This window comes from Cupressus sempervirens, chromosome 10 (assembly GCF_028749045.1).
Source record: "Cupressus sempervirens isolate cs-2001-9-10 chromosome 10, ASM2874904v1, whole genome shotgun sequence".
Lineage (NCBI taxonomy): Eukaryota > Viridiplantae > Streptophyta > Pinopsida > Cupressales > Cupressaceae > Cupressus > Cupressus sempervirens.
In genome coordinates, this window is record NC_143127.1 from 787,511,666 (window position 1) to 787,537,262 (window position 25,597).

At 34.5% G+C, this 25,597-nt stretch overlaps 1 protein-coding gene across 1 annotated transcript; it reads left to right on the plus strand.

Annotated features, from left to right (window-relative positions):
- Nucleotides 1–2,165: 2,165 nt before the first annotated feature.
- On the plus strand, nt 2,166–25,386 carry LOC149536258 (putative 12-oxophytodienoate reductase 11). Its single transcript, XM_089806255.1, has 5 exons — nt 2,166–2,169; nt 2,406–2,489; nt 18,037–18,216; nt 18,299–18,703; nt 25,301–25,386. The coding sequence occupies exons 1-5, from the start codon at nt 2,166–2,168 to the stop codon at nt 25,384–25,386; spliced, it is 759 nt and encodes a 252-aa protein (XP_089662381.1).
- Nucleotides 25,387–25,597: the final 211 nt, after the last annotated feature.

Consider the following 25,597-nt stretch of genomic DNA (forward strand, 5'->3'; position numbering starts at 1 on the left):
ATATAGTCAAAACTTCATTATAGACATATGAGTTGAAATAAAATTAAATGTTCTTTTAATACATTTTACTGCAATTGTTCTACTTATTGTTTATTATTTATAAATTTCAGTTAATATAAGAAATAGTTTTCTCACCTTACAATGATATTTTTCAAACTTTATAATTGAATTACTTTTCAAAATATTAAAGGTTAAGCATTGTTTTAAGGAAAACTGCCACCACAATTGACAATCTCCTGCTAAAAAACAAAGTACTAAATGTTCATCTTTCTCATTAGAACTCTTGTATATCATGTGTCTAATGAATGGAGTGTTATGTTCCTATCTTGATCAATTTGTACTTGTGTTCCTAGATGATATTTTGATATATTCTAGATCCCAAAAGGAGCATGAGGAGCATTTACATTTGGTTTTGCAGTGCTTGAGAGATAATCAACCTTATGCCAACTCAACGAAGTGTGATTTCTTTCAAGCAGAGATACAGTATTTAGGGCATATCATATCAGGTAATGGTATCTCTTTAGACCCTGTGAAGATCCAGGCAATGATAGATTGGCCTGCACCCACTACGGTGTTGGAAATTTGTAGCTTCATGGGTCTAGCCAGTTACTATCATAGGTTTGTCTAGAACTTTTCCAGAATAGCACATCCTATCACTTCCCTTCAAAGGTAAGGAAAGAAGTTTATATGGATGGAGAAATGCAAGGAAGCATTTCAGAAGCTCAAAGAGCTTTTGACCAGTGCACCAATATTATTAGTACCTAATCCAATAGGTGACTTCATGGTGTGTACAAATGCTTCCTTAGAGGGGATTGGAGCAGTATTGATGTAGGATAGATAGGTTATTGCTTATGAATTGCACAAACTCAAGGATCACGAGCTAAATTACCCTAAGCACGATCTTGAGTTAGTTGCAATAGTTCATGCCCTAGTGAGATGGAGACACTTCTTGGGACATCGTTTTGAACTTCATAGCAATCATCACAGTCTACAGTATATATTCACACAGCCTAATATGAATGCTAGGCAAAGGCGTTGGATGGAGTTTCTTTGAGAGTATGAGTTTGAGGAAAAGTATATTCAAGGAAAGGAGAACGTGGTAGTTGACTCTTTGAGTCGTAGGAGACATGTGACACTATCTTTGACTCTTAGTGTAGATTTGAGAAGCTGTATAGTTTAGGCACTTCCTACAGATACTTGGTATCAAGAGGTGAGCAAGGAGATAGATTCAGGAAGACCTTTGGAGGACAAGTTTTTAGGTTATGTTTTGGAGTTAGATGGCCTTTTGCACTATTCAAAAAGGATCTATGTACCACTAGTGGATGAGCTTCGTACATTGATCCTATCAGAGGCTCATCAAGCACCTTACTCAGCACATCTAGGTGTCAAGAAAATGCATGTAGATTTTCCAAGTCTATACTATTGGACATGGATGAAGCATGGCTAGGTGTCTTGAGTGCTAGAGAGTCAAGGCAGAGCACCAGCATCTAGCAGGGCTTTTATAGCCTAATCTCATTGCTTCATGGAAATGAGATATCATTTCTATGGATTTCATTGTAGGATTGCCTTTAATTGCTCATCGTCATGATGCTATCATGGTCACTGTTGATCAGTTGACTAAGATGGCACACTTTTCACCAATGAGGTCATCCTACACAGTAGCTTCAATAGCTAATGTCTTCATGCATGATATCGTGAGATTGAATGGTATTCCTTGGAAGATCATTTCGAATAGGGATCCTATATTCACATCCGCATTTTGGACATCCTTGCAGCATGGTCTTGGAGCGTAGTTGAACTTTAGCTTAGCTTATCACCCAGAGACAGATGGTCAGACCGAGAGAGTGAATCAAGTTCTAGAGGATATGTTGAGGATGTATGTGATGGACAGACATACTATTTGGGAGTATTATCTATACCTAGTGGAGTTTTCTTATAACAATGGGTATCACAGTTCTATTGGGATGGCACCTTTTTAGGCTTTGTATGGTTGTCCTTGTCATACACCTTTGAGTTGGGACAGTTTAGAGGATCACATCCTGTTGGGTCCTGAGATGCTTCAAGATATGGAGCAATAGGTAGTGTGCATCTATGAACACGTGTCTACAGCACAAGATAGACAGAAGAAGTATGCTAGTGCTCATAGGATGGATAAGCAATTTGTAATGGGTGAGAAAGTTTTCTTGAGAGTGTGTCAATGGAAGAGTCTGATCCATTGTGGAAAGGGTTCGAAGCTAGCACCTCGCTTTGTGGGGCCATTTGAGATTCTTGAGAGGATAGGTCTAGTTGCCTATTGTCTTGCATTACCGCCTAGCCTAGCTCGTGTTCATGATGTTTTCCATATTTTTGTACTTAGATAGTATATTCTTGATGTGATACATGTTCTTGATTGGAATCTCTTATAGGTAGAGGATGGGCAGTTGGCTTTAGAGCCGGTTTGCATTTTGCAACAGTGAGATTTGACCCTTTGGGGTCGAACCATAGAGCAGGTAAGAGTCCAATGGGACCCTATTGATGAGTCATCAGCTACATGGGAGGATGCCTCTGGTTTATGGGATCTATACCCCTACTTGTTTATAGGCTTCCAGGAGTAAGCCTAAGTCTAGGAGGGTGGATGTAGTGCCTACCCCTACTTTACTTTTTAGTTATTATTGCTGAACTCGTTTAGGCCAGCTTTATGTTTATGCTTGATGATCAGTGACATTATTTTCTAGATTGTTGGATACTATTTCATATTCTATATGTGTGTGTGTGTGTGTGTGTGTGTATACATATGTGTGTATATATATATGTATATGTATATACATATGTATATATATATATGTATATGTATATATATATATATATATGTATATATATATATGTATATATATATATATGTATATATATATATACATATATATATACATATACATATGTGTATATATATATGTATATGTATATACATATGTATATATATTTATATATGTATATGTATATACATATGTGTATATATATATATATATATATGTATATGTGTATATATATATATGTATATGTGTATATATATATATATATATATGTATATGTGTATATATATATATGTATATGTGTATATATATATATGTATATGTGTATATATATATATATGTATATGTGTGTATATATATATATATATATATATATATATAAAATTGCCGAACTCTTTTAGGCCAGCTTTTGTGATGAACCTCCTTATAGCAATATCGTGAGAATGCTCGAAATAACAGAATACAAAATGATAGCAGAACTCAGAATGAATCTACTGATCGCAGGCCACTTCGAGGGGGTAACCTCCTTTGAGCAAGCTCAATACAATAAATTCATCCGTGCCCATCAAGGGCCTCAACCTATTCTTATATACTGAGTACGATCTAGAAAAGTAATACTACCTATGCATGTGGGATAATAAAATATACTCACGGGACGACTTACAAAGCATATGCGTCCAACAACACTACTCTAACAAAATAAACAGAAGGAACACACAGGTTCCTAACATCCCCTCTCCCTTAGAAAAAAGCTTTGTCCTCAAAGCTTAAGGTGTGGAAATTGTTGTTGAATCTGAAGAAGGGGTTCCCAGGTAGCATCCTCTGGTTGCATGCCATGCCACTGAATCAAGACCTCAGAGATGGAGCGAGAGCGAAGCTGGCGAGTGCGCTGGTCAATGATTGCCACCGGCTCCAGGATAATGGATCCTTCCGTATCCATTTCAGGGAGAGTAGTTTGTGCTCTGACAGTGGTACCCAGAACTTTCTTTAGACAAGAAACATGAAAGACTGGATGAATGCGGGAAGAAGGAGGAAGTTTCAGTTTATAAGCAACTGAACCAATCTTCTGCAGAACCTTATAAGGCCCATAAAATTTTGGGGCCAGCTTATGACGCCCTTTCAGCTTTAGGGAGGATTGTTTGTATGGCTGTAGACGAAGAAAAACCATATCCCCAACTTGAAATGAGCGCTCAGAACGGTGTTGATCTGCTTGTTGTTTCATCCGATTACGGGCCATGTGAAGATTATCCTGTAAGGTACGAAGAATCTGATCCCTGCTGCGGAGAACTATGTCAACTGCCTGGACTGGTGAGTTGTTGGGAGTGTAGGGAAGGAGCACTGGAGGTGCCTGACCATAGACTGCTTCATATGGAGTCATTTTAGAGGCAGTGTGGTAAGAGGTATTGTACCACCATTCAGCTAAAGGGAGCCACTTGGCCCACTGATGTTGCTGTTCGGAAGTGAAGCAACGAAGATAAGTTTCCAAGCATTTATTGACAATTTCAGTTTGACCATCAGTTTGTGGGTGATAGCCCGAACTCATCTTCAGTTTGGTGCCAGTTTTCTGAAACAGTTCAGTCCAAAAATGACTGGTAAAAGTTGCATCACGATCAGAGACAATGGAAGAAGGGAGTCCATGAAGACGAAATATCTGGTCCATGAAGATTTGTGCAACAGAGGAGGCAGTATAGGGGTGGCTGAGGGCACAAAAATGACTATATTTCGAGAGACGATCAACCACAACCAAGATCACTGTCTTGCCACCGGATTTAGGAAGCCCTTCAATGAAATCCATAGAAATATCAGTCCAAATCCGTGTAGGGATGGGCAATGGTTCGAGCTAGCAAGGAAGGAGGGTCGTTTCACCCTTGTGGCGTTGGCAAGTATCACATTCAGCCACCATCTGTTGAATCGTCTGTTTCATCCCTTTCCAAAAGAAGTTTCTCCTTGCTCGCTCATAAGTTTTGAGGAAGCCTGAGTGCCCTGCTGAAGGAGAAGCATGGAGTTCATAAAAAATAGCCTGATGTAGAGCTGGGTTCTGAGGAAGCACTAGCCGACCCTTGTATCGAAGAGAAGCACCATCCCAAGAGTAATGTGGTATAGCAGAAGGATTATTGGCTAGCTGGTGAATGATTTGAGATAAAGAAGAGTCACTGTCATAGCCCTGCTGAACAGACGCTAACCAATTGGGAATGGGCATAGAAATAGCGGAAAGGGAAGCTTGATTATCAAATGTGCGAGAAAGAGCATCTGCCACAATATTCTCCTTACCCTTCTTGTAGGTGATCTCATAATCATACCCCATGAGTTTGCTGACCCATTTCTGTTGTGTAGGAGAGGATACCCGTTGTTCCAGGAAGTATTTCAGACTTTGGTGATCGGTTCTGATGCAAAAATGACTCCCTAAGAGGTATGGCCACCACTTCTGTACAGCATGCAAAATAGCCATCATTTCTTTTTCATAAGTAGAGAGGGCTAGATTCTTACCAGAGAGGGCTTTGCTAGTGAACGCAATAGGATGGTCATCTTGCAGGAGAACAGCACCCAATCCATTGCCGCAAGCATCACTCTCAATAGTGAAGGGTTTGGAAAAATCTGGCATTGCGAGAACAGGTGTACTGCACATAGCCTGTTTCAGTTGTTCAAATGCAGTCTCAGCAACAGGGGTCCAGGAGAAGGCATCCTTTTTTAACAGAGCTGTCAATGGTGCTGCAATTTTCCCGTAATCTTTGACAAACTTGCGGTAGTAGCCAGTCAACCCCAAAAAACCCCGAAGGCTCTTGAGAGTTTTAGGATGCGGCCAAGTTTTCATGGCATCTATTTTTGTAGGATCCACCCGCACTCCATGGTGTGCAACAATATGCCCGAGATACTCCACTTCCTCCTGGCCAAACACACATTTAGATAGTTTTGCACAGAGTTGATGATCAGAGAGAAGTTGCAAGACAAGCTCCAGATGATGGAGATGCTCAGCCCAAGTTTTGCTATATATGAGGATATCATCAAAGAAGACCAGAATGAATTTCCGGAGGTATGGTCGAAATATGTTATTCATCACTGCCTGAAATGTTGAAGGAGCATTCGTGAGGCCAAAGGGCATGACTAAAAATTCATAGTGACCATCATGTGTGCGGAAGGCAGTTTTAGGTATATCCTCCTCATTAACCCGAATTTGATGATACCCAGAACGAAGATCTAACTTGGAGAAAAAATGAGCCCCATGAAGTTCATCAAGAAGTTCATCAACAACTGGAATGGGAAACTTGTCCTTTATAGTGAGATGATTAAGTGCTCGGAAATCAATGCAGAGTCGCCATGACCCATTTTTTTGCGAACAAGCAGAACTGGAGAAGAAAAGGAACTGGTACTAGGGCGAATAATACCTTGCTTCAGTAAGTCACGGACAAGTATCTCGATTTCGGTCTTCTGATGAAATGGGTAGCGGTAGGGCCTGATGTTGGGCGGAACACTGCCAGGAAGGAGCTGAATACGGTGGTCCTCTGGACGAGAAGGAGGTAATCCCACAGGTTCAGCAAATACACCAGAATACTTGTCCAAAATGTGTTGGAGATCGGCAGGAGTGCTAGAGACTGCTGATGGCTGCATCTGAATGGAATGGAGCTAAGCGATGACACCATGTGAATTCTTCTTAAGAAGTTTTTCCATACGGTGTGAGCTGATGATGCTGAGAGACCCTGGTTGTAAGCCTTTCAAAGTGTGTTGGTGCCCCTCGGCTGAAAACTGCATCCAAAGTTCAGCAAAATCCCAGAGAATGGGGCCAAGAGTGCGTAACCATTGGGCACCCAAAACCACGTCACAGCCACCTAAGGGTAAGGCAAACATGTCAGAGCGCATGTTATAATCTCCAATAGAGAGACGCACATTGCGACATTTCCCTTTACAAGGTAAAGTGCCCCCATTGGCAATCATGACTTCAAAGCTAGAGCAGGGATGGATAAAGCAATCAGCCTGTTTGGCTATTCGTGGATCAATGAAGTTATGAGTGCTACCAGAATCAATGAGTATAGTAAGAGGGATCTTCTTGAAGAAACCCTGGACCCGCATGGTTTGTGGAGTAGTGACTCCTGCCAAAGCATGGACAGATATCTCTGGTGGAGCTTCTGGTGAAGGAGGTTCAGGCTGGTGAGGCTCAACCTCATCATCCACTGTTTCCTGAGCATCTACATATTCTTCCAGTTCCGGTGGAGAATCCACATCCAAGAGATAGAGCTTTTGCTGAACACATCTATGGCCCCGAGACCATTTCTCATCACAATTATAACAAAGCCCTTTGTCTCGCCTGACTCGCATCTCTGTTTCAGACAAGTGCTTGATCGGAGTAGTTCTGGGAGCTGGTATGACTGGAGGGTTGTGAGAACCTGTATTTCTGAATGGAACAAAATTAGATTTGGAGCGTTGTAGAGCACTAATCTTGTCTTCCGCTAACTTAGCCAACCCAAGGGCTTCCATCATTGTAGTAGGTCGAAACATTTTGACTTCTGAGCGAAGTGCATCCTTCAGACCACTGACAAAACAACTACGGAAGAATTCATCAGACAAGCCCTCTGTGTAATTAGCTAATTTTTCAAACTCTGTCTGGTATTCTCTTACAGTGCCTGTTTGACGCAGTTTAGTGAGTGCTCCTGTGAAATCATCAAAGGAACTAGGGCCAAAGCGCTCCAAAATGAGGGTGCACAAGTCTCTCCACGTTGGGCCTACATTAGCCTTGATGTACCAACGGAACCATTGAAGAGCTTCATGTTCCAAATGAAAAGATGCAAGGGGGACTTTGTGGTTATCCAAAGTATTATGCAAGCTGAAATACTGCTCTGCCCTATAGATCCATCCAGTCGGATCAGAACCATCGAAGCGTGGAAAATCAAGCTTTGGTCCACGGAAATTGCCAGAAGAGGACCCAGTATCTCCTGAATGGTTTCGGCTCATGGCTGACTGCTGAAAGTTAAGACCCAGAATTTTGTCATCCAGATCTTGAAGTTTGGTTTTGAGGGATGCCATTTCTTCTTCCATGATTTTTGCTCCTGTACGCGTAACAACCATAAAGCAAGGTTTTTTTTTTTTTTTTTTTTTTTTATGGAATGGGTAGAAGATGAGAAACAAAAACTTTTTTAGTTACGGCAAACTTGGATTTGGGTAAAACTCAGATAGGAAATGGGTGTTTGACGGGTGGTGGGAGACTATCTGGGGACAAGGGAAACAGAAAAATGAGGGTTTCAAGTGTAGGGAGGCGAAATGAGGCGAACAGTCCAAGAGGGATAAGGGAGCAAAATGAGGAATTGAATCTTGTGGCTCAGTTTGGTGGCGATTGGATGAGAGGTGAAAAAGATAGGGCAAACCCTAAAATTAGATAAATGAGGGATTTAGGGCTTTGATATGTAAAATTTGGGGTTGGGTCGCCAAGGAAGGAAGTATGCGAAATGATATTGCAGACGTTTTGCGGAAGTATGAGCAGAAACAGAAAGCAAACAAGGAAGCTACGACTAAAAAAACAGAAAAATTTTTACTCTTTTTTTTTTTTTTTTTTTTTTTTTTTTTTGAACAGTCGACTTAGAAAAATTCACTCACAGACAGAACAACTGAAAAGAGTGATTGCAATAACAAGAGATATTAGAAGTGAGAGGAACCTGAAGGCCACGACAGAAAAAAAATTTGATGTAATTTCCACCCAGCGAGCCCAAGAGAGTGCTCTGATACCAGATGTGATGAACCTCCTTATAGCAATATCGTGAGAATGCTCGAAATAACAGAATACAAAATGATAGCAGAACTCAGAATGAATCTACTGATCGCAGGCCACTTCGAGGGGGTAACCTCCTTTGAGCAAGCTCAATACAATAAATTCGTCCGTGCCCATCAAGGGCCTCAACCTATTCTTATATACTGAGTACGATCTAGAAAAGTAATACTACCTATGCATGTGGGATAATAAAATATACTCACGGGACGACTTACAAAGCATATGCGTCCAACAACACTACTCTAACAAAATAAACAGAAGGAACACACAGGTTCCTAACAGCTTTATGTTTATGCTTGATGATCAGTGACATTATTTTCTAGATTGTTGGATACTATTTCATATTCAATTTATATATATATATATATATATACATCGAGAGATCGAGAGAGAGAGAGAGAGAGAGAGAGAGAGAGATACTTAGTTATTTTAGTTATTTCATTATTGTTCGATGATGATATATATGTTCATGTAGTGCATTTAGTTATGTAATGATGTTAGTTAGATGAATGATTTCTATGCATTTTCTATGAATACTTACCCCATTCTTGCATGTGTATGGTGTACATGTATGTTTTCTTTATGTTTGACATGTCTGATGTGGTTGAGGAAGGGAGTCATAGTCACCTGCTAGTCAGGATCTACACGATGCACCACTTCTTGTCATTGCATGTTTAGTTTAGAATATATGTGTTTGTACATGCATGAATTTTGTGCGTATTGTAGGTACCCGGTATTGACTTCCCTAAATTGCTAGGATAAGCGTACCCTATTGCAATATCTCAATGGTAAGAAAGGGGAGATAATTCTTGAGTTTGAATCCTATCCTTAAACTATTTGTCCTAAAAAGTAGGGCAAGTATCTGAGATATTTACTCTTCTGAATTTGTCATATGATGTAAATTCATGATTTTAACTCTTGAGTTTGATCTAGTATGTTATATTTTATGATGTGTTTTCATAGTTTGTCTTGTGGGTCTATGGTGATTTTTCTGTTAATTAAATCAAATTAAAAGAATATTCAATGATTTAATTTAATGGAAAATTATTAAGATAATTTCAATATTTAATTATATTTAATTAATTTGTAATGGACACCCAGGAATGCCCAAAAGCTGAACCAAGGCTGAAATTATATTAATGTTGAGAATGCTGTAATCAATTACAAAGAGTTGTATTCCAAAGGCCAAACCCTAAGGAAATGACGTCTAGAATGTTACAACAGAGAATGAACATCCTCTATTGCCAAAAGAAGGGAGTGTGATTCACACATCCAAGCTCTTATCAAATGCAAGTCATAATCATTCGATACAATAATCTGATGATCAACAATGATACTTTCAACCCTATTTATCCTTTTCTTCATCCTTCTGGAAGGAACTAAAACATTAATTAATTGCAAGAGCTAGAAGCTTCCTCCTTCCAATAATTAATGCGTAACCTAGAAATTCCTCCCTGGCAATAATTAATTAAATCACAAGAGGCTTCTGTCCTTCCAATAATTAATACATACCATAGAAGCTACTCCCTTGTAACTAATAATTAAATTAATTAAATACAAAGTCACCTTTAATTTCTTCTTATCCTCCACTTAGACTTTGGAGAACGTGAAGGCCAAAAGATGGGATCATTACAAATCTGCCCTCCTTGAAATTGCTTGTCCTCAAGCAATTAAGTAACATAATGGACTCCAACCTCCACCTGGATCCCAATATGTGATATCCATATGGAAGTTAAACCAACTACAAACCCGCATCATCAGGACCAACCCCTGTAGCCTAACATTCAAAACTTGTGCTGATGAAGTCAGAATGTCACCATAAGGCAACTCCATAGAAGATTTATGAAACATCTTCTTCCTTGCATCCATCCACATAATATATATTGGAATGGAATGCATATTATCACCATCATGCATTGAAAAATATGTAGCTATAGGTGAACCATATGTACTCATGATAACTATATCAACAATAGGTGTTGCCGCATCGAAATATATGGACATAGGAACAACATTAACTATTGCAACAAAAAATTGAACCGAATTCGTAGTTGATGAAAACTCATAATCATCAACATGTGTGACTTCATTAGAAAATGCATCAACCACTGCATTTATACCATTAAACTCCTCATTGGATGGTTCAACTGACACAGAAGTGGCTGTTGATATGATAGTATCCCCATGTTCTCCTAATCCCACTATTACTGCAACACCATCTCCCAACGAAGCTTCATATGTGGTCTCCTGACTTTGCACACATGTTTCTACTGATTCTGCTTAAACACCCATATCACCAACATCATATATGGGTGGCTCTATACGTGTCTCGATCCCACCTGAGGAAGCCTGCACTGGAGCAACATACAAATCTTCAATATTGATGCCCATCTGTCTAGCCATAAGTTGCAACATCATATCCATTCGCCTATTATGCTCCTGTTGCATCCGTTGCCCCTCCTCTCATGAACTAAGTAACCTAAGCATTGCATTTTCTTGATCTGGACTAGTATACATTTTGTCAAACTCTTTTCCCTTTATCTCACTATTCCAAATTCCCTATAAGAACTCCACAGGATGGCAGGACTAATAGCTCTGATACCATTGTAATGGATACCCTAGAAACAACTCTGATACCACTATAATGGGCACCCACCGGTTATAATTTCATGAAACACTTTGCAAGCAAGCTCTGATACCACTGTAATGGACACCCAAGAATGCCCAAAAGTTGAACCAAGGCTAAAACTATATTAATGTTGAGAATGTTGTAATCAATTACAAAGAGTTGTATTCCAAAGGCCAAACCCTAAGGGAATGATGTCTAGAATGTTACAACAGATAATGAACGTCCTCTGTTGCCAAAAGAAGGGAGTGTGATTCACACATCCAAGCTCTTATCAAATGCAAGTCATAATCCTCCGATACAATAATCCGATGATCAACAATGAAACTTTCAGCCCTATTTATCCTTTTCTTCATCCTTTTGGAAGGAACTAAAACATTAATTAATTGCAAGAGCTAGAAGCTTCCTCCTTCCAATAATTAATGCATACCCTAGAAATTCCTCCCTGGCAATAATTAATTAAATCACGAGAGGCTTCCATCCTTCCAATAATTAATACATACCGTAGAAGCTACTCCCTTGTAACTAATAATTAAATTAATTAAATACAAAGTCACCTTTAAATTGAATGACTTTATAAGAAATTAATTTAATTTCTTCTTATCCTCCACTTAGACTTTGGAGAACGTGAAGGCCAAAAGATGGGATCATTACATAATTGAAAATTTAATTAAATAAAAGAATTTAATTTAAAGATAAAATTATAGTTCTAATTTTAGAGTGTAATAATATTTATTTAATTTAATAATAATATATTTAGGAGATCATTTTTAAATAAATGCTAAATATTATTATTACTTAAGTTAATAAATATTTTTATCGAAAATACTTTGAAAATTAATTAAAGAGAGAAAGAGAAATTAATTTAATAAAAATATTTTAAATTGCAAAAAGGGCGCATGAATATTTAAAAAGTAATAAAATATTAAAAAGAATTTGATCAATGAGTTCCCTCTCATGATTACACAATTAGAGCCCCAAATTTAGGGGAGAACTCTTTATCAGAGATCTAGAGCTCATTTCGCAGGGACTAGGATTTTGGAGAAGGGATTTTCAGAAAAAAGGGTTTCAGAAGAAAGAGGATTTCACGTGTGCTTCGTGCATTTGTGTATTAGCATCAGATTCAAGTAAAATCTTGTGGTTTATTTGCACAGTGATTTCTATTCTTCGAATTCTTGTCTTCTTTGTGTTTGATAAATCTATTTTCAGAATTTTATTTAAGTTGAATCTTTCATTGTAAAATTTATTGATATTTGTATCAAATTTATCTGTATTCAAGAAATTGAGTTTTATAACCCTCATTCTGTGAATTTCAATAAGTTGGGTATTTTAATCGAAAAGGGTTTTGAAAAGAAATTGAATTATATAATGCAAAAATCGATTGGTTTATTGGATTTTCCCTATCAGAGTATTTTTTTCAGTTATATTAAAAAAAATTAAAAATTAAAAATTATTTTGAGGGGGGGGTTGTGAATTTCATTTTTGTTAAAACTGTTTTTTATTAAAAATAATAATAAATTTGGTTGGGGGCAGGGCCACCAAATCCCCACCCCCTACTGCGACAACAAAGGGATTATCGTAGCAGTCCTACTGCGATAGTAGTAAAGTAGTACCTGCTATGATAGTAGTAGGCACTGCTTACGCAAGACCTGCTACAACCGTAGCAGGGCCTGCTATGACATAACTGCTTTGATTAAAAGCGTTGGTTTTTTATTAAAAAAAATATTAAAATTTTATATAATCTAAAATTTTAATTTAATCAAAGTTTGATTATTATATATTTTTATAAATAGATTTCTTTTAAATATTATTAGTTGTTAAGCATTTTATATGTTATTAACAATTTAAGTTAATTAATTTAATTATTAATTAATTAATTTGTTAATAGAATATTAGAAGGTAATCATTTTATGAGATTTATTTTATCTTTTAATATTGTTAAATAATTACTAGTTAATTATTTATTAACTATTATTTTAAATTAATGATCCTTATAGAGATGTTGGTTTTGTGAGTTAATGGTAATGATGCGTTCATATTTAAATGTGAAAATGGTTAAGTTGTAAGGGGAAAATAGTAAACTTTATCAAACCAAAAATGTACAACGAAATGGAAACTTAAATCTTGTTGTAAACTCAAAAAATGTGTGTTTTCAAAATCAAACAAAACTATGAAACTACATTGTTAATTGTATGCTTTCTTATGTTTTGGGTTTGGGGTTAACCTAGAAGTGTTGACTAGTTCTAGGATGTTTACCAGAGGCCGAAAATTATTGTTTTGGTCATTACATATGATGTTATGATTTGGTTTATGTGTACTTTCTTGGATCAGTCTTGTTTAGTGATGCTTGTATTTTAACCAAGTGATTTTGGTGCTTGCCAGTTGCTTGTTTAGAGAACTAATGTATGGTATTTGGTCCTTTCAGATCTTTTTTCTTTGCTGAGCTTAGGGTAGGTTATTTGTATATTATATTGAGAAGTGACTTGCAATGGAGGTCGAGGCCCTAAAGAGGCTAATGGGAAACCCATTGTAGGTTATTTTAATAAGTGATAACACTACATTAAATGAGAGTAAAATGAACTAATAAGAGTCTTTGTCTTTCCTTGCCCATGCCTCGAGTGCTAGTATAGGCTAGGATGAGAGTAGAGAGGACATTTGGTTGTGACCATGCATCATTAGTATACCTTGTCCGTACGAGAGGTTACTAGTGTCGCATAAAGTCACTAGGGGGCCAGCGGATTAAAAGACTAGTCAGGTAACCTTAGAGTTGGCTCGTGCAATAACACTTGCCCACTAGCATAATAGATTCCCTATGTGTCTTTGTAGCCCCTGGGTTTAGATGTCATTTTACCTTGGTACCTTTGAGTTAGATTGCTTTTAGGTTTTCCTTGACTTAGATGTTGGATTTGACTTTTGAGTTTGTTATCCTATTTGGGACTTGAGACTATCTCAACACGATGGGAAAGGGCCTTTTTTGTTTACCACGAGGTTGGGTGGTAGTGCTATTTTCTTTTACCATTGAGATTCGTTAGTTGATGTCGTGGCTGGAGTTCCTTGTTTTGCATTTCCTTTCATTATATCTTTGTGTACTATGATGGTTGGTTATTGTATTGTATTTTAATTTCATGGATCTTAAAGAGATGATGTAATCTATTTTATGATGTATATTATTTTAGCCTGTCATACCCTATGACATGTACAATGGATGATTGTGCATTCTGATAATTACCAAGTGGCATTCAGGACAATTGTGTATTATTTAAATGGATTTGAATTTGTAGCTAATCTTTAATGTGGATGTGTTATATATTGGATTTAGTATTATTTAAATTTAAATGTGATTCATCATAATGGGATCCTTAAGGAATGTAATATGTTTATGTGTTGTTTATTTATGAATGTATGTTATTGCTTTCATTGTTTTATAATTGTTGTTATATGTTATCTTTAAAAAAAAAAGGTTTGGCAAACTTAGTGAAACTTAAGGTTAGTTCTTTTGGATCCCTTGGCAGGGCGTTACACCACTTTAAATTCTTTTTGTGTTCTTGTCCTTCCGTACTATTTAAAACCTCTATTGATTTTATTCTCGTGTGGACCAAAATATCATTTTTTTTTCTAATTGTGTTCCATGCAATATTAAACAAGCCTCTCCTTTTCTCAAAATGGTGACCTCGTTCACTTTGAAAGTTCTACCCATTATTTATTAATTAACCTTCTTTCCCCTGTGCTCTTATTTTGATTTTTGAAATGTTAATATTGGTCTATTTTGGCATCCCTCTCTTCTACCAATGTGCACCTCTTTTCAAAATTCAAAATATGTTGCCTTCATTAACAACACATCCTTATTTTTAAATTTTAATCCTTAAACCAAGAATGAACATCTAGATTCAAATCTACGATAAATTTAAATCTTAAAATAAAATAATTAGACTTAAGAAAAATAATTATATTTTAAAAAGCACGAAATATTGTCCTTCCCCCTCGTAAAATCATAGATATATCTATGTTAGGCCTAGAATTCGACAGTCACCCCTACCTATCATGTGTAGTTTTTTTTATAGTTTGGTCATGTTAATGCCTTTCATTTGATGTTTTAAAATAAATATTGATTGTCATTTTTTTCTTTGAACAATTTCATAATTCTTGTAAATTTTTATCTTTAGTCAATATAATATAAATTAGTAATGTTTACAAAAATCTAAATCTCAAAGTTTCTAAATTTATATGTTTTATAGAATAATACAGAATTGTAGAAAACGATTAGAAATTAGCAATATATATCAACTTTAAAAAGTTTATAAGTTTATATTTTACATACTAATATTTTAAATTGTTAAAAATATTCTCTATAATAAATTTTGACGATTTATTAATAAACTCAAGTATCATATTGAATAAAAGATTGTCAATACGACAATCAAATTCCATATGCAAGTGCTAAACAATCTATCTAATTACTACTAAATGTTAATCCCTCTCCACTACTTAGGCAGAGGTCTCATGGGAGGGGCTTGGGCTCTAATTTTGTGGAGCGGGTGATCCCATGATAACTTTTTAAGGGGGCTAAAAGTTTATTTGGAATCTTTTCCTGTAAAATAGGAGCCCTGACTTTTTAGCCCTCTCACGTTAAGGGGGTGAAAATGGGGTTGGGTTGGAAATAGCCCCACCAACTTAGAGAAGGATTTTGCCATTTATTAACAAGCTCTTCAACTTCCCACCAAAATGAAATAATCTCTTTATTTTTAAAATTTATAAGAACGCTAAATTTTTTTAAAGAGAATTCCGTATAAATTTCATGAGACCGCTCCTCTATAAATATTCCTAAAAAATTTAGGCACCAACCACTCTATTTTTGAGAGACCGGTGCCCATAAGACCCAGCATTAATCCTATTATAAAAGAAATATAACATTTTATAATCTAATCATATATACAAGTGGGACCATCTTTTTCTTGCAAATATTCTTTAAATATATTTTAAAACAAAGTCTCGTACTAATCTAATTCCATTAGCATCCACTACGTGCTTTGTTGATGACATTGTTGACTTAAAAGTAAGATGTGACCTGGACAAAGCACCTCATAATTGTACCGACATCTCGATTTTCTTGATGGGATAACATCATATATGAAAAAACGTGCAAAATAAAACTTAAATGAGTATAACGTAAAAAATGACGTTAAGCATTTATCACATGTGACGGAGATATGAAAGTTAGTAAAAATAACCAACTTTACATAAAGGTTTTCTCTACATTTTATTAATTAATTTTAATATATTGTAACTGGAAAATAGTGAAAAAAGATTTGAAATCATGTGCTATGACCACTTTTCTTTAATTAATAATAAATTTTGAGTCTTATTTGTAGTTTGAAAAAAATGAAGAGAGGGAAAAAAATGTTTAAATAGAGAAATCCATTTATAGTATCTCTATATGTAAATCATTATTTTAATTAGTAATGAAATTATATATTTAAAATATAAGATTTAATGATTATTTTTAAAATTATAAAAATTATAAAAGTGAGTTAGAATAATTACGCCGAGAGGCGTTCTATACAATGGCAGCACAAATGCCCAGCACGAGAATATGCCAAGATTCCTGTCAATAAAAAAGAATTGGGAGCAGTTACAAACTTCCAAATTAAATATTAAAAAAGAATTCTCGAAATAATAGCTGGCCGAAATAATAGGAAGCCAAATGGAGACCGAAATAATAGGCCCGAAAAAGTAGGGCCCGAAAAAGTAGGACCCGAAAAAATAGGGCCCGAAAAAATAGGGGCGAAATAATTTCAATATGATTTTTTTTTTGTTAAATATAATTTTGCATGCACATTCATGCTTTTTTTTTGCGGGGAGTGGGGGAATTTGAAACAAATTCGTGGAATGTGAAGAGACGTCTGTTGGGGGATATGAGGAGCCTCTCAGAAGTTATAAAACCAAGGCTCCTCATTTCATTTTCATTTTATGTTTTTGCAGGAAGGAAGAGGTGGAGGTTATTGGAGGATTAGATTGGAGTTTTTGAATAGGAGTAAATTGAAGTTTTGGAGTAACATTTTTGCAGGTGAGATTTCTATTTTTTATTTACATTTTCATTTAGATTTAGATGTAGATGTAAATTGAAATTCAAAATTAGTTATAATATTCTACTTTGATTACGCCGAGAGGCGTTCTATACAATGGCAGCACAAATGCCCAGCACGAGAATATGCCAAGATTCCTGTCAATAAAAAAGAATTGGGAGCAGTTACAAACTTCCAAATTAAATATTAAAAAAGAATTCTCGAAATAATAGCTGGCCGAAATAATAGGAAGCCAAATGGAGGCCGAAATAATAGGCCCGAAAAAGTAGGGCCCGAAAAAGTAGGACCCGAAAAAATAGGGCCCGAAAAAATAGGGGCGAAATAATTTCAATATGATTTTTTTTTTTGTTAAATATAATTTTGCATGCACATTCATGCTTTTTTTTTGCGAGGAGTGGGGGAATTTGAAACAAATTCGTGGAATGTGAAGAGACGTCTGTTGGGGGATATGAGGAGCCTCTCAGAAGTTATAAAACCAAGGCTCCTCATTTCATTTTCATTTTATGTTTTTGCAGGAAGGAAGAGGTGGAGGTTATTGGAGGATTAGATTGGAGTTTTTGAATAGGAGTAAATTGAAGTTTTGGAGTAACATTTTTGCAAGTGAGATTTCTATTTTTTATTTACATTTTCATTTAGATTTAGATGTAGATGTAAATTGAAATTCAAAATTAGTTATAATATTCTACTTTGATTTAGATTTCAATTTTAATTAATTTCAATTTGGTTGGCTCTCCTCCACAACAAACAGTGTATTGTGTATTTAATGGGTGCATTGGAATGCAGATTATCAGCCTAATGGCCAATCTCTAGTTTCCTCCACAAGCAAACCAATCTCTGGAAAGATCCCTCTTTCGAACCAAAAGGATGTGGCAGATTTCTTTCCTCCCCGGCCTCTGAAAACAGAGGAAATTTCCAATATAGTTGCTGATTTTCGAAATGCTGCCAGGAATGCAATAGATGCAGGTATGTTTTTTTATTCTGATCTATCTTGGTTTGAAGAAGAGAATGTTCCTTTTGTTGACATAATTAGTCCTTTTACGAACAGGGTTTGATGGTGTTGAGATCCATGGGGCGCATGGGTACCTTGTGGACCAGTTCATGAAGGATAGTGTGAACGATCGAACAGATGGCTATGGCGAAACATTGAAGAATCGTTGCAGATTTGCACTTGAAGTTGTGGAAGCAGTGGTGGAGGAAATCGGAGCAGAGCATGTGGGAATTCGGCTTTCTCCATTTTCGGATCATGCAGAAGCGCATGACTCAAATCCAGAGGCACTGGGACTTCACATGGCAGAGGCTCTGAATAAATGTAAGATATTGTACACTCATTTCTTTGAGCCCAAGATTGATAATTCGCAGACGACAATAGCGAGTGAAAAGAGCCTGATTCCCATAAGAACATCATTCAAGGGAACATTTTTGGCTACAGGGGGTTATGATCGGGATGATGGTAACGAAGCTATTTCCAGTGGCAAGGCAGATTTGATTGCTTATGGCCGACTATTCTTGGTAACTGATATTTCTATTGTATATTCTCATGCCCAGCACGGGAAGTTTTAATCTATATAGTTTATTTTGTGCATTTAGTGCACAAAATAAAGAATGCATATGCAATCAATTTTTTTATCAATCTTTATGATAGCTTTTTTTTTTAAATAGAAAATAAAAAATAGAAAATAGAAATTATTCTTTTATGTATGTAGAAAAAAATTAGAAAGATTTTATGTATGTAAAAAATTAAAAGAATTCTATATACATCTAGATTTTTTGAAAAGAATTCTATTTACATCTAGATATTTTGATTGAAATAACCATAATGTAAAAACAAAATATAAAATAGAAATGTTAATATATGTATGTAGAAAAAATTAGAAAGATTGCATGCATCTAAAAAAATTCTATTTACATCTAGATTTTTTTAGAATGGAAAAAAATGGATAATAGAAATATCAGTTGCATGTTTGTAGAAATAAATTAGAAAAACATGTATCTAGAAATTAAAAAGATTCTATATGTGTCTAATTTTTAGATTTTACTTTATTCTAAACTAATTATTGATGGAAATATATTTTAAAAATATTTATGTAGTTTAAAGTTTAGATTTTAATTAATTTGCATGCAAATAGGAAAAAGAATAAATATTTTATATATATGTAGATTAATTTCTATTTTTAAAATTTACAAGTAAATGAGTACTTTATTCATTTAAAGTAAACAAGTTTTTAAGTAATATATTTTTATTTTAGAAATATATTAATCATAATGTTCATTTATTATTACTTATTTAATATACTTACTCTCAAATCTAAGACAATAGAAATGATATTTTATTAACTTTGAAATAGGGAAGTGTTAAGCAAGTTCGTTTACAAAAATACCAAAAATATATTTGGTCTTTGATCAAATTGGAGTTAATATTAGAAATATAAATATGATCATTAACAATTAAGCTAAATTCAGTTCAAAACAATAGTATTATTTAAATTTAAATAAATCTTTTTGAAAAGAATTCTATTTACATCTAGATATTTTGATTGAAATAACCATAATGTAAAAACAAAATACAAAATAGAAATGTTAATATATGTATGTAGAAAAAATTAGAAAGATTGCATGCATCTAAAAAAATTCTATTTACATCTAGATTTTTTTTAAATGGAAAAAAATGGATAATAGAAATATCAGTTGCATGTTTGTAGAAATAAATTAGAAAAACATGTATATAGAAATTAAAAAGATTCTATATGTGTCTAATTTTTAGATTTGACTTTATTCTAAACTATTTATTGATGGATATATATTTTAAAAATATTTATGTAGTTTAAAGTTTAGATTTTAATTAATTTGTATGCAAATAGGAAAAAGAATAAATATTTTATATATATGTAGATTAATTTCTATTTTTAAAATTTACAAGTAAATGAGTACTTTATTCATTTAAAGTAAACAAGTTTTTAAGTAATATATTTTTATTTTAGAAATATATTAATCATAATGTTCATTTATTATTACTTATTTAATATACTTACTCTCAAATCTAAGACAATAGAAATGATATTTTATTAACTTTGAAATAGGGAAGTGTTAAGCAAGTTTGTTTACAAAAATACCAAAAATATATTTGGTCTTTGATCAAATTGGAGTTAATATTAGAAATATAAATATGATCATTAACAATTAAGCTAAATTCAATTCAAAACAATAATATTATTTAAATTTAAATAAAATAAGCCATGTTTACTTTGAAACATCAAACAACTAATTAACTAATACAATAATTAAAATAAATGAATCTATTATGACATAGAAAAATATTTTCGAAGTATAATTTCTTTGTTTTTGAATCAATATGAGTTTTTTTTTCTACTTGAAAAGATAAACCATCCTAATTGTCATCCTTAGTTAACCCTAACAACAACCCCTACCTTAGCCCTAGCCCCAACAATGATGTACAATATAACTATAATCCAACATTAAACTATAATTATAGCACTAAAACATATCCCTATTGATATTCTAAACTCTAATCATAACGAAAATCTTAGTCCAAACCATAATCTAAACCAAAAACCTACACACTAATATTGGTTATAGTCCTAACCCTAAAATCTAACCCTTAACCATAATGTAAAAACAAACTCCAAAATATTGATCAAAATCCTAAACCTACCTATATGGATAACCATGATATTAAACTCTAAATCCAGTCCCAAGGTCCTAACCATGGTGTAAACCTATAACCGAACTCTTAAAAAATTTACTAATCCCTGATCCTAATCACATTCCCAACTTTAAACTTGAACCATAAACCATAGTTGTAACCATAATCATAAACTTAAACAAAACCCTAACCCTAAAGGTACAATCATAAAATTAATAATAGCTTAGACCCTAATCCTAGCACAAACCACAATCATGACAAAATATAAATCTTCACCTTACCCCTAATCATAATTTCAATGTTAACCCTAACATTAGTTTCAATCCTACCATGATATGAACCCTAATATAGACTTCACCTTGATCCTCACCCTAATCTTAAGTCTAATTAAACCTTGACTAAAACCTAATCTAAATGATATATCTAACTATAATCCTAACTTTAATTATCATACAATCCAATGCTAACTCTCATGTATATTTAATCCCTAATCTTAACTCTAAATATTCTATAAACTCTAGAATTGACCTTGATTCTAACCATAACCCTAAAATCTAAATTGTAACCATAGCACAAAAGGTGGGGACCCCCACTACATGGCACAATTCTGGGTCTTGGAGCCTCGCGAAAGCACTACAGAGTGAAGAAATGTCAGAAAGGTGACATGTAGTAGCATGACGCAATTTTGGGCTTTAGAGCATTGCAGAAACAATGCAGCGTAAGGAGGCGCTAGAATGGAGACTCATGGAAAGAAGAGGAAAGACATTCATGTTGCTAGCAAAAAACTATGAAAAGAGATAACATGATGTCTTAACCTTCCACAAAAAATGCAAGGTTGATCCCAAGGGGGAATTTGGTTTCCCCAAAAATGAATGATGGTCATCGATGAAGGTCTTCCTCTCGAAATAGACGGCATAGATGCATCGTGAATCCTCACCAATGAAGGATTAAATCGCAACCGTCGATGTAGATTCTCCCCTCAAAAAGGATGACTGAGATGCAACAAGGAAACTCCTCCCAATGAAGGATTAAGTCACATTCGTCGATCAAGATTGGCTTTATTTCCAATGGATGATTAAGATGTAGTGAAGATATTCCTCCCAACAAACGAAGAAGATAGCACAAAAGGTGTGAACCCCCTCCATGTGGCACAATTTTGGGTCTCAAAGACTCATGAAAGAATTGTGGAGTGAGGAAATGTTGGAAAGGCAATGTGTGGTAGCATGATGCAATTTTGGGCTTCAGAGAATTGAAGAAACAATGTAGCATGACGATGCATCAGAATGGAGATGCATGGCAGCATCTTGTGCAATTCTAGGCTTTAGAGTGTTTCGAAGACACTAGCGTATAAAGAAAAGTTAGAATGGGAATGCATGGCAACATCTTGCACTTTTGGGAAGATGGGAAGATAGCTCGCGAAGAAATAAGAGTTATCGAATCTCGCAGCATGAATCAACCCAACGAAGAAAAAATGATCCAGCGTGGTCAATGAAGAAATCGAGCCAACACAAAATGTTAGCCGCTAAATTTAGCGATGTTAACCCTCTGCAAAGAACCTATCCCATTTAAGGTCTCTCAGATCAGACATCAGTGATGGGTTGAATAGGGGGAAAAAATAGCACACAATGCCCTCCTAAATGAAATTCTAAATGTAACACTAATAACCATGGTCCTACTTCTTTCCCTAACCTTATCCATGAGCGTGGGAATATACATATTATTATATAGGGCACCTTATATAATAATAAATATAATCTAAAATCCCAACCCTTACTCCCCTCCTAAATATAACTGTGACCATAAGAAAACTTCTAAATATAACCCTTCCTCTAACTCTAGCCTTAACCATGAGCATAACCCTAGCCTTAACCATGAGCATAACTCTAACTCTAGATCTGACTCTACCATAATTGGACACTAACCCTAACCCTAACCTTAATTTTGATCCTAACTCAAACCCTAACCCTAACTCTAACCTTAACCTTGATTCAAACCTTAACCCTAACCCTAACCCTGGCCTTACTATAACCCTAACCCTAATCATAACCATAACCATAACTCTAACCCTAACCTTAACCATGGCCATAACTCTAACCCTAACCTTAACCATAAACATAACTCTAATCTGAACCTTAACCATAACTCTAATGATAACCATAACCATAATTCTATCCTTGACCTTAACCATAGCTCAAACCCTAACCCTAACTCCAACCCTAACCCTAATGCTAACCCTAACCCTAATTCTATCCCTAAGGTTAACATTAACTGTAATGTTAACTTTGTCCCTAACCATATATCTACGTATGACTATAACATTTTACATTACAATATCCCAAATTTATTTTTTTTTTTATCTAAATTAAATTCCTTATATTAAATTAAAAGATATATTTGACTCAAACCCTATCCCTAACCCTATCCCCACTATAACCCTAACCATAACCATAATGATGACTCTAACCCTAACCTTAACCATGAGCATTATTCTAAACCTAACATTAACCATAAGCATAACTCTACCCCTAACTCTAACCCTAATTCTAACTCTACCATAATTGGATTCTAACCCTATCCCTAACCCTGACTATAAGCATAAGTCTAACCCTAGCCTTAACCATGAGCATAACTCTAACTTTGGATTTGACTCTACCATAATTGGACTCTAACCTTAACCCTAACCTTAATTTTGATCCTAACTCAAACCCTAACCCTTTAAACTCTAACCTTAACCTTGACTCAAACCTTAACCCTAACCCTAATGTTAGCCTTACTATAACCCTAACACTAACCCTAATCATAACCATAACTCTAACCCTAACCTTAACCATGACCATAACATTAACCCTAACCTTAAGCATAAACATAACTCTAATCTAAACCATAACCATAACTCTAGCAATAACCATAACCATAACTCTATCCCTAACCTTAACCATAGCTCAAACCCTAACCCTAACTCCAACCCTAACTCTAATGCTAACCCTAACCCTAATTCTATCCCTAAGGTTAACATTAACTATAATGGTAACTTTGTCCCTAACCATATATCTATGTATGACTATAACATTTTACATTACAATATCCCAAAAATAAAAAATATATTTTTAATCTATATTAAACTCCTTATATTAAATTTTTAAAAATATTTTGAAGCATAATTTTATACTAACTTCATACAACTCTAATTAAAAATTAATTAACAATTTTATAGTAACCTTATCAAAATAAAAAATAAAAAGTAAATATTTTTCCTATTGCGCCGCGACTGCCACTAGCTATATATACCTCTATATATATTACGCCGAGATTAATCGTTCTCGAGGCGCCTATTTTTATTTTCATTAATCCCAACTTCGATTAAAATAACTTTGGGATTAAATAAAAATAGGCGCCTCGAGAACGATTAATCTCGGCGTAATATATATAGAGGTATATATAGCTAGTTTATTATATTTTCAATTAAATTATGTTGATTATATAATTGAAGTGAGATGGTAATTTAGAAATGTTTTTATGAACAATGTTCGTGGTCTTTATAAATCTATTATTCTCAAATTTAAGATCATTTCTTGTAAATTTGTATATGTTCTAAATTGAGTGCCTGAGATAATAGGCTTAAAGACTGAAGCCATAGTAATTTCAACAACCAATACAAGATCATCACGTCATATGAAAGACCTATGAAATTTGTTTGACGTAGATTTAAAATAGTTCCATACTTTTATCTTCTTATTATATTATAACATTTTCCAATAACACATTATAGCAAAATAAGTATAAACAAATGTGACATTTACTAAAACAAATTCAAATAGAAGATAGAACTACACAAAGAAACATTTTTTCATAATAAACTAAAGTCATATATTTATCTTAACCAATATCCAAGTTACATAATAAAACCATCAAAATTCAATACATTCCAAATTTCCAAAGTTATCATCAACTATATCATATAGTCAAAACTTCATTATTGACACATTAGTTGTAATAAAATTAAATCTAATTTTAATACATTTTAGGGCAATTGTTCTACTTATTATTTTGTTATTTATAAATTTAAATTAATATAAAAAATAGTTTTCTCTCCTTATAATAGTATTTTTCAAACTTTAAAACAAAAGTCTACAATGCAACGGTAACTGAGATCTTGAACTTGAATCATAATTAATTCCAACAAATAATAATAATTAATCTAGATTTTGAGGGATCTTCAAACTTTATAATTGAATTACTTTTCAGAATATTAAATTTTAAGCAATGTTTTAAGGAAAACGGCCGCCACAATTGACAATCCCCTGCTAAAAAACAGAGTACTACTTGTTCATCTTTCTCACTATAACTTTTGTATATCTGAATATTTTAACTCACAAAACGAGCTAGAACATGCTAATTTGTCCGACAATCTTAACCTGCACAATCCAATTCAAACTGGAAGTCTTGGGGAAAAGAGGCTGGTGGCCTGCTAAATTTTTTTTAAAAGGACTTTTTAATTGGACACGTTGATTTGGTGACTTCAGCAAGCTTTCCTGTGTGTACAGCTTACATTGATTCTCGTAGACTATGATATTATTTTAGTATTTGTTTGGATCTATACTGAAGAAAAAAGAAGTTATTCTTTTGTCACCAAATCTCTTTTATCTTCTATTATTTAGTCACTTCACGTTTCTTCTTGGTCTG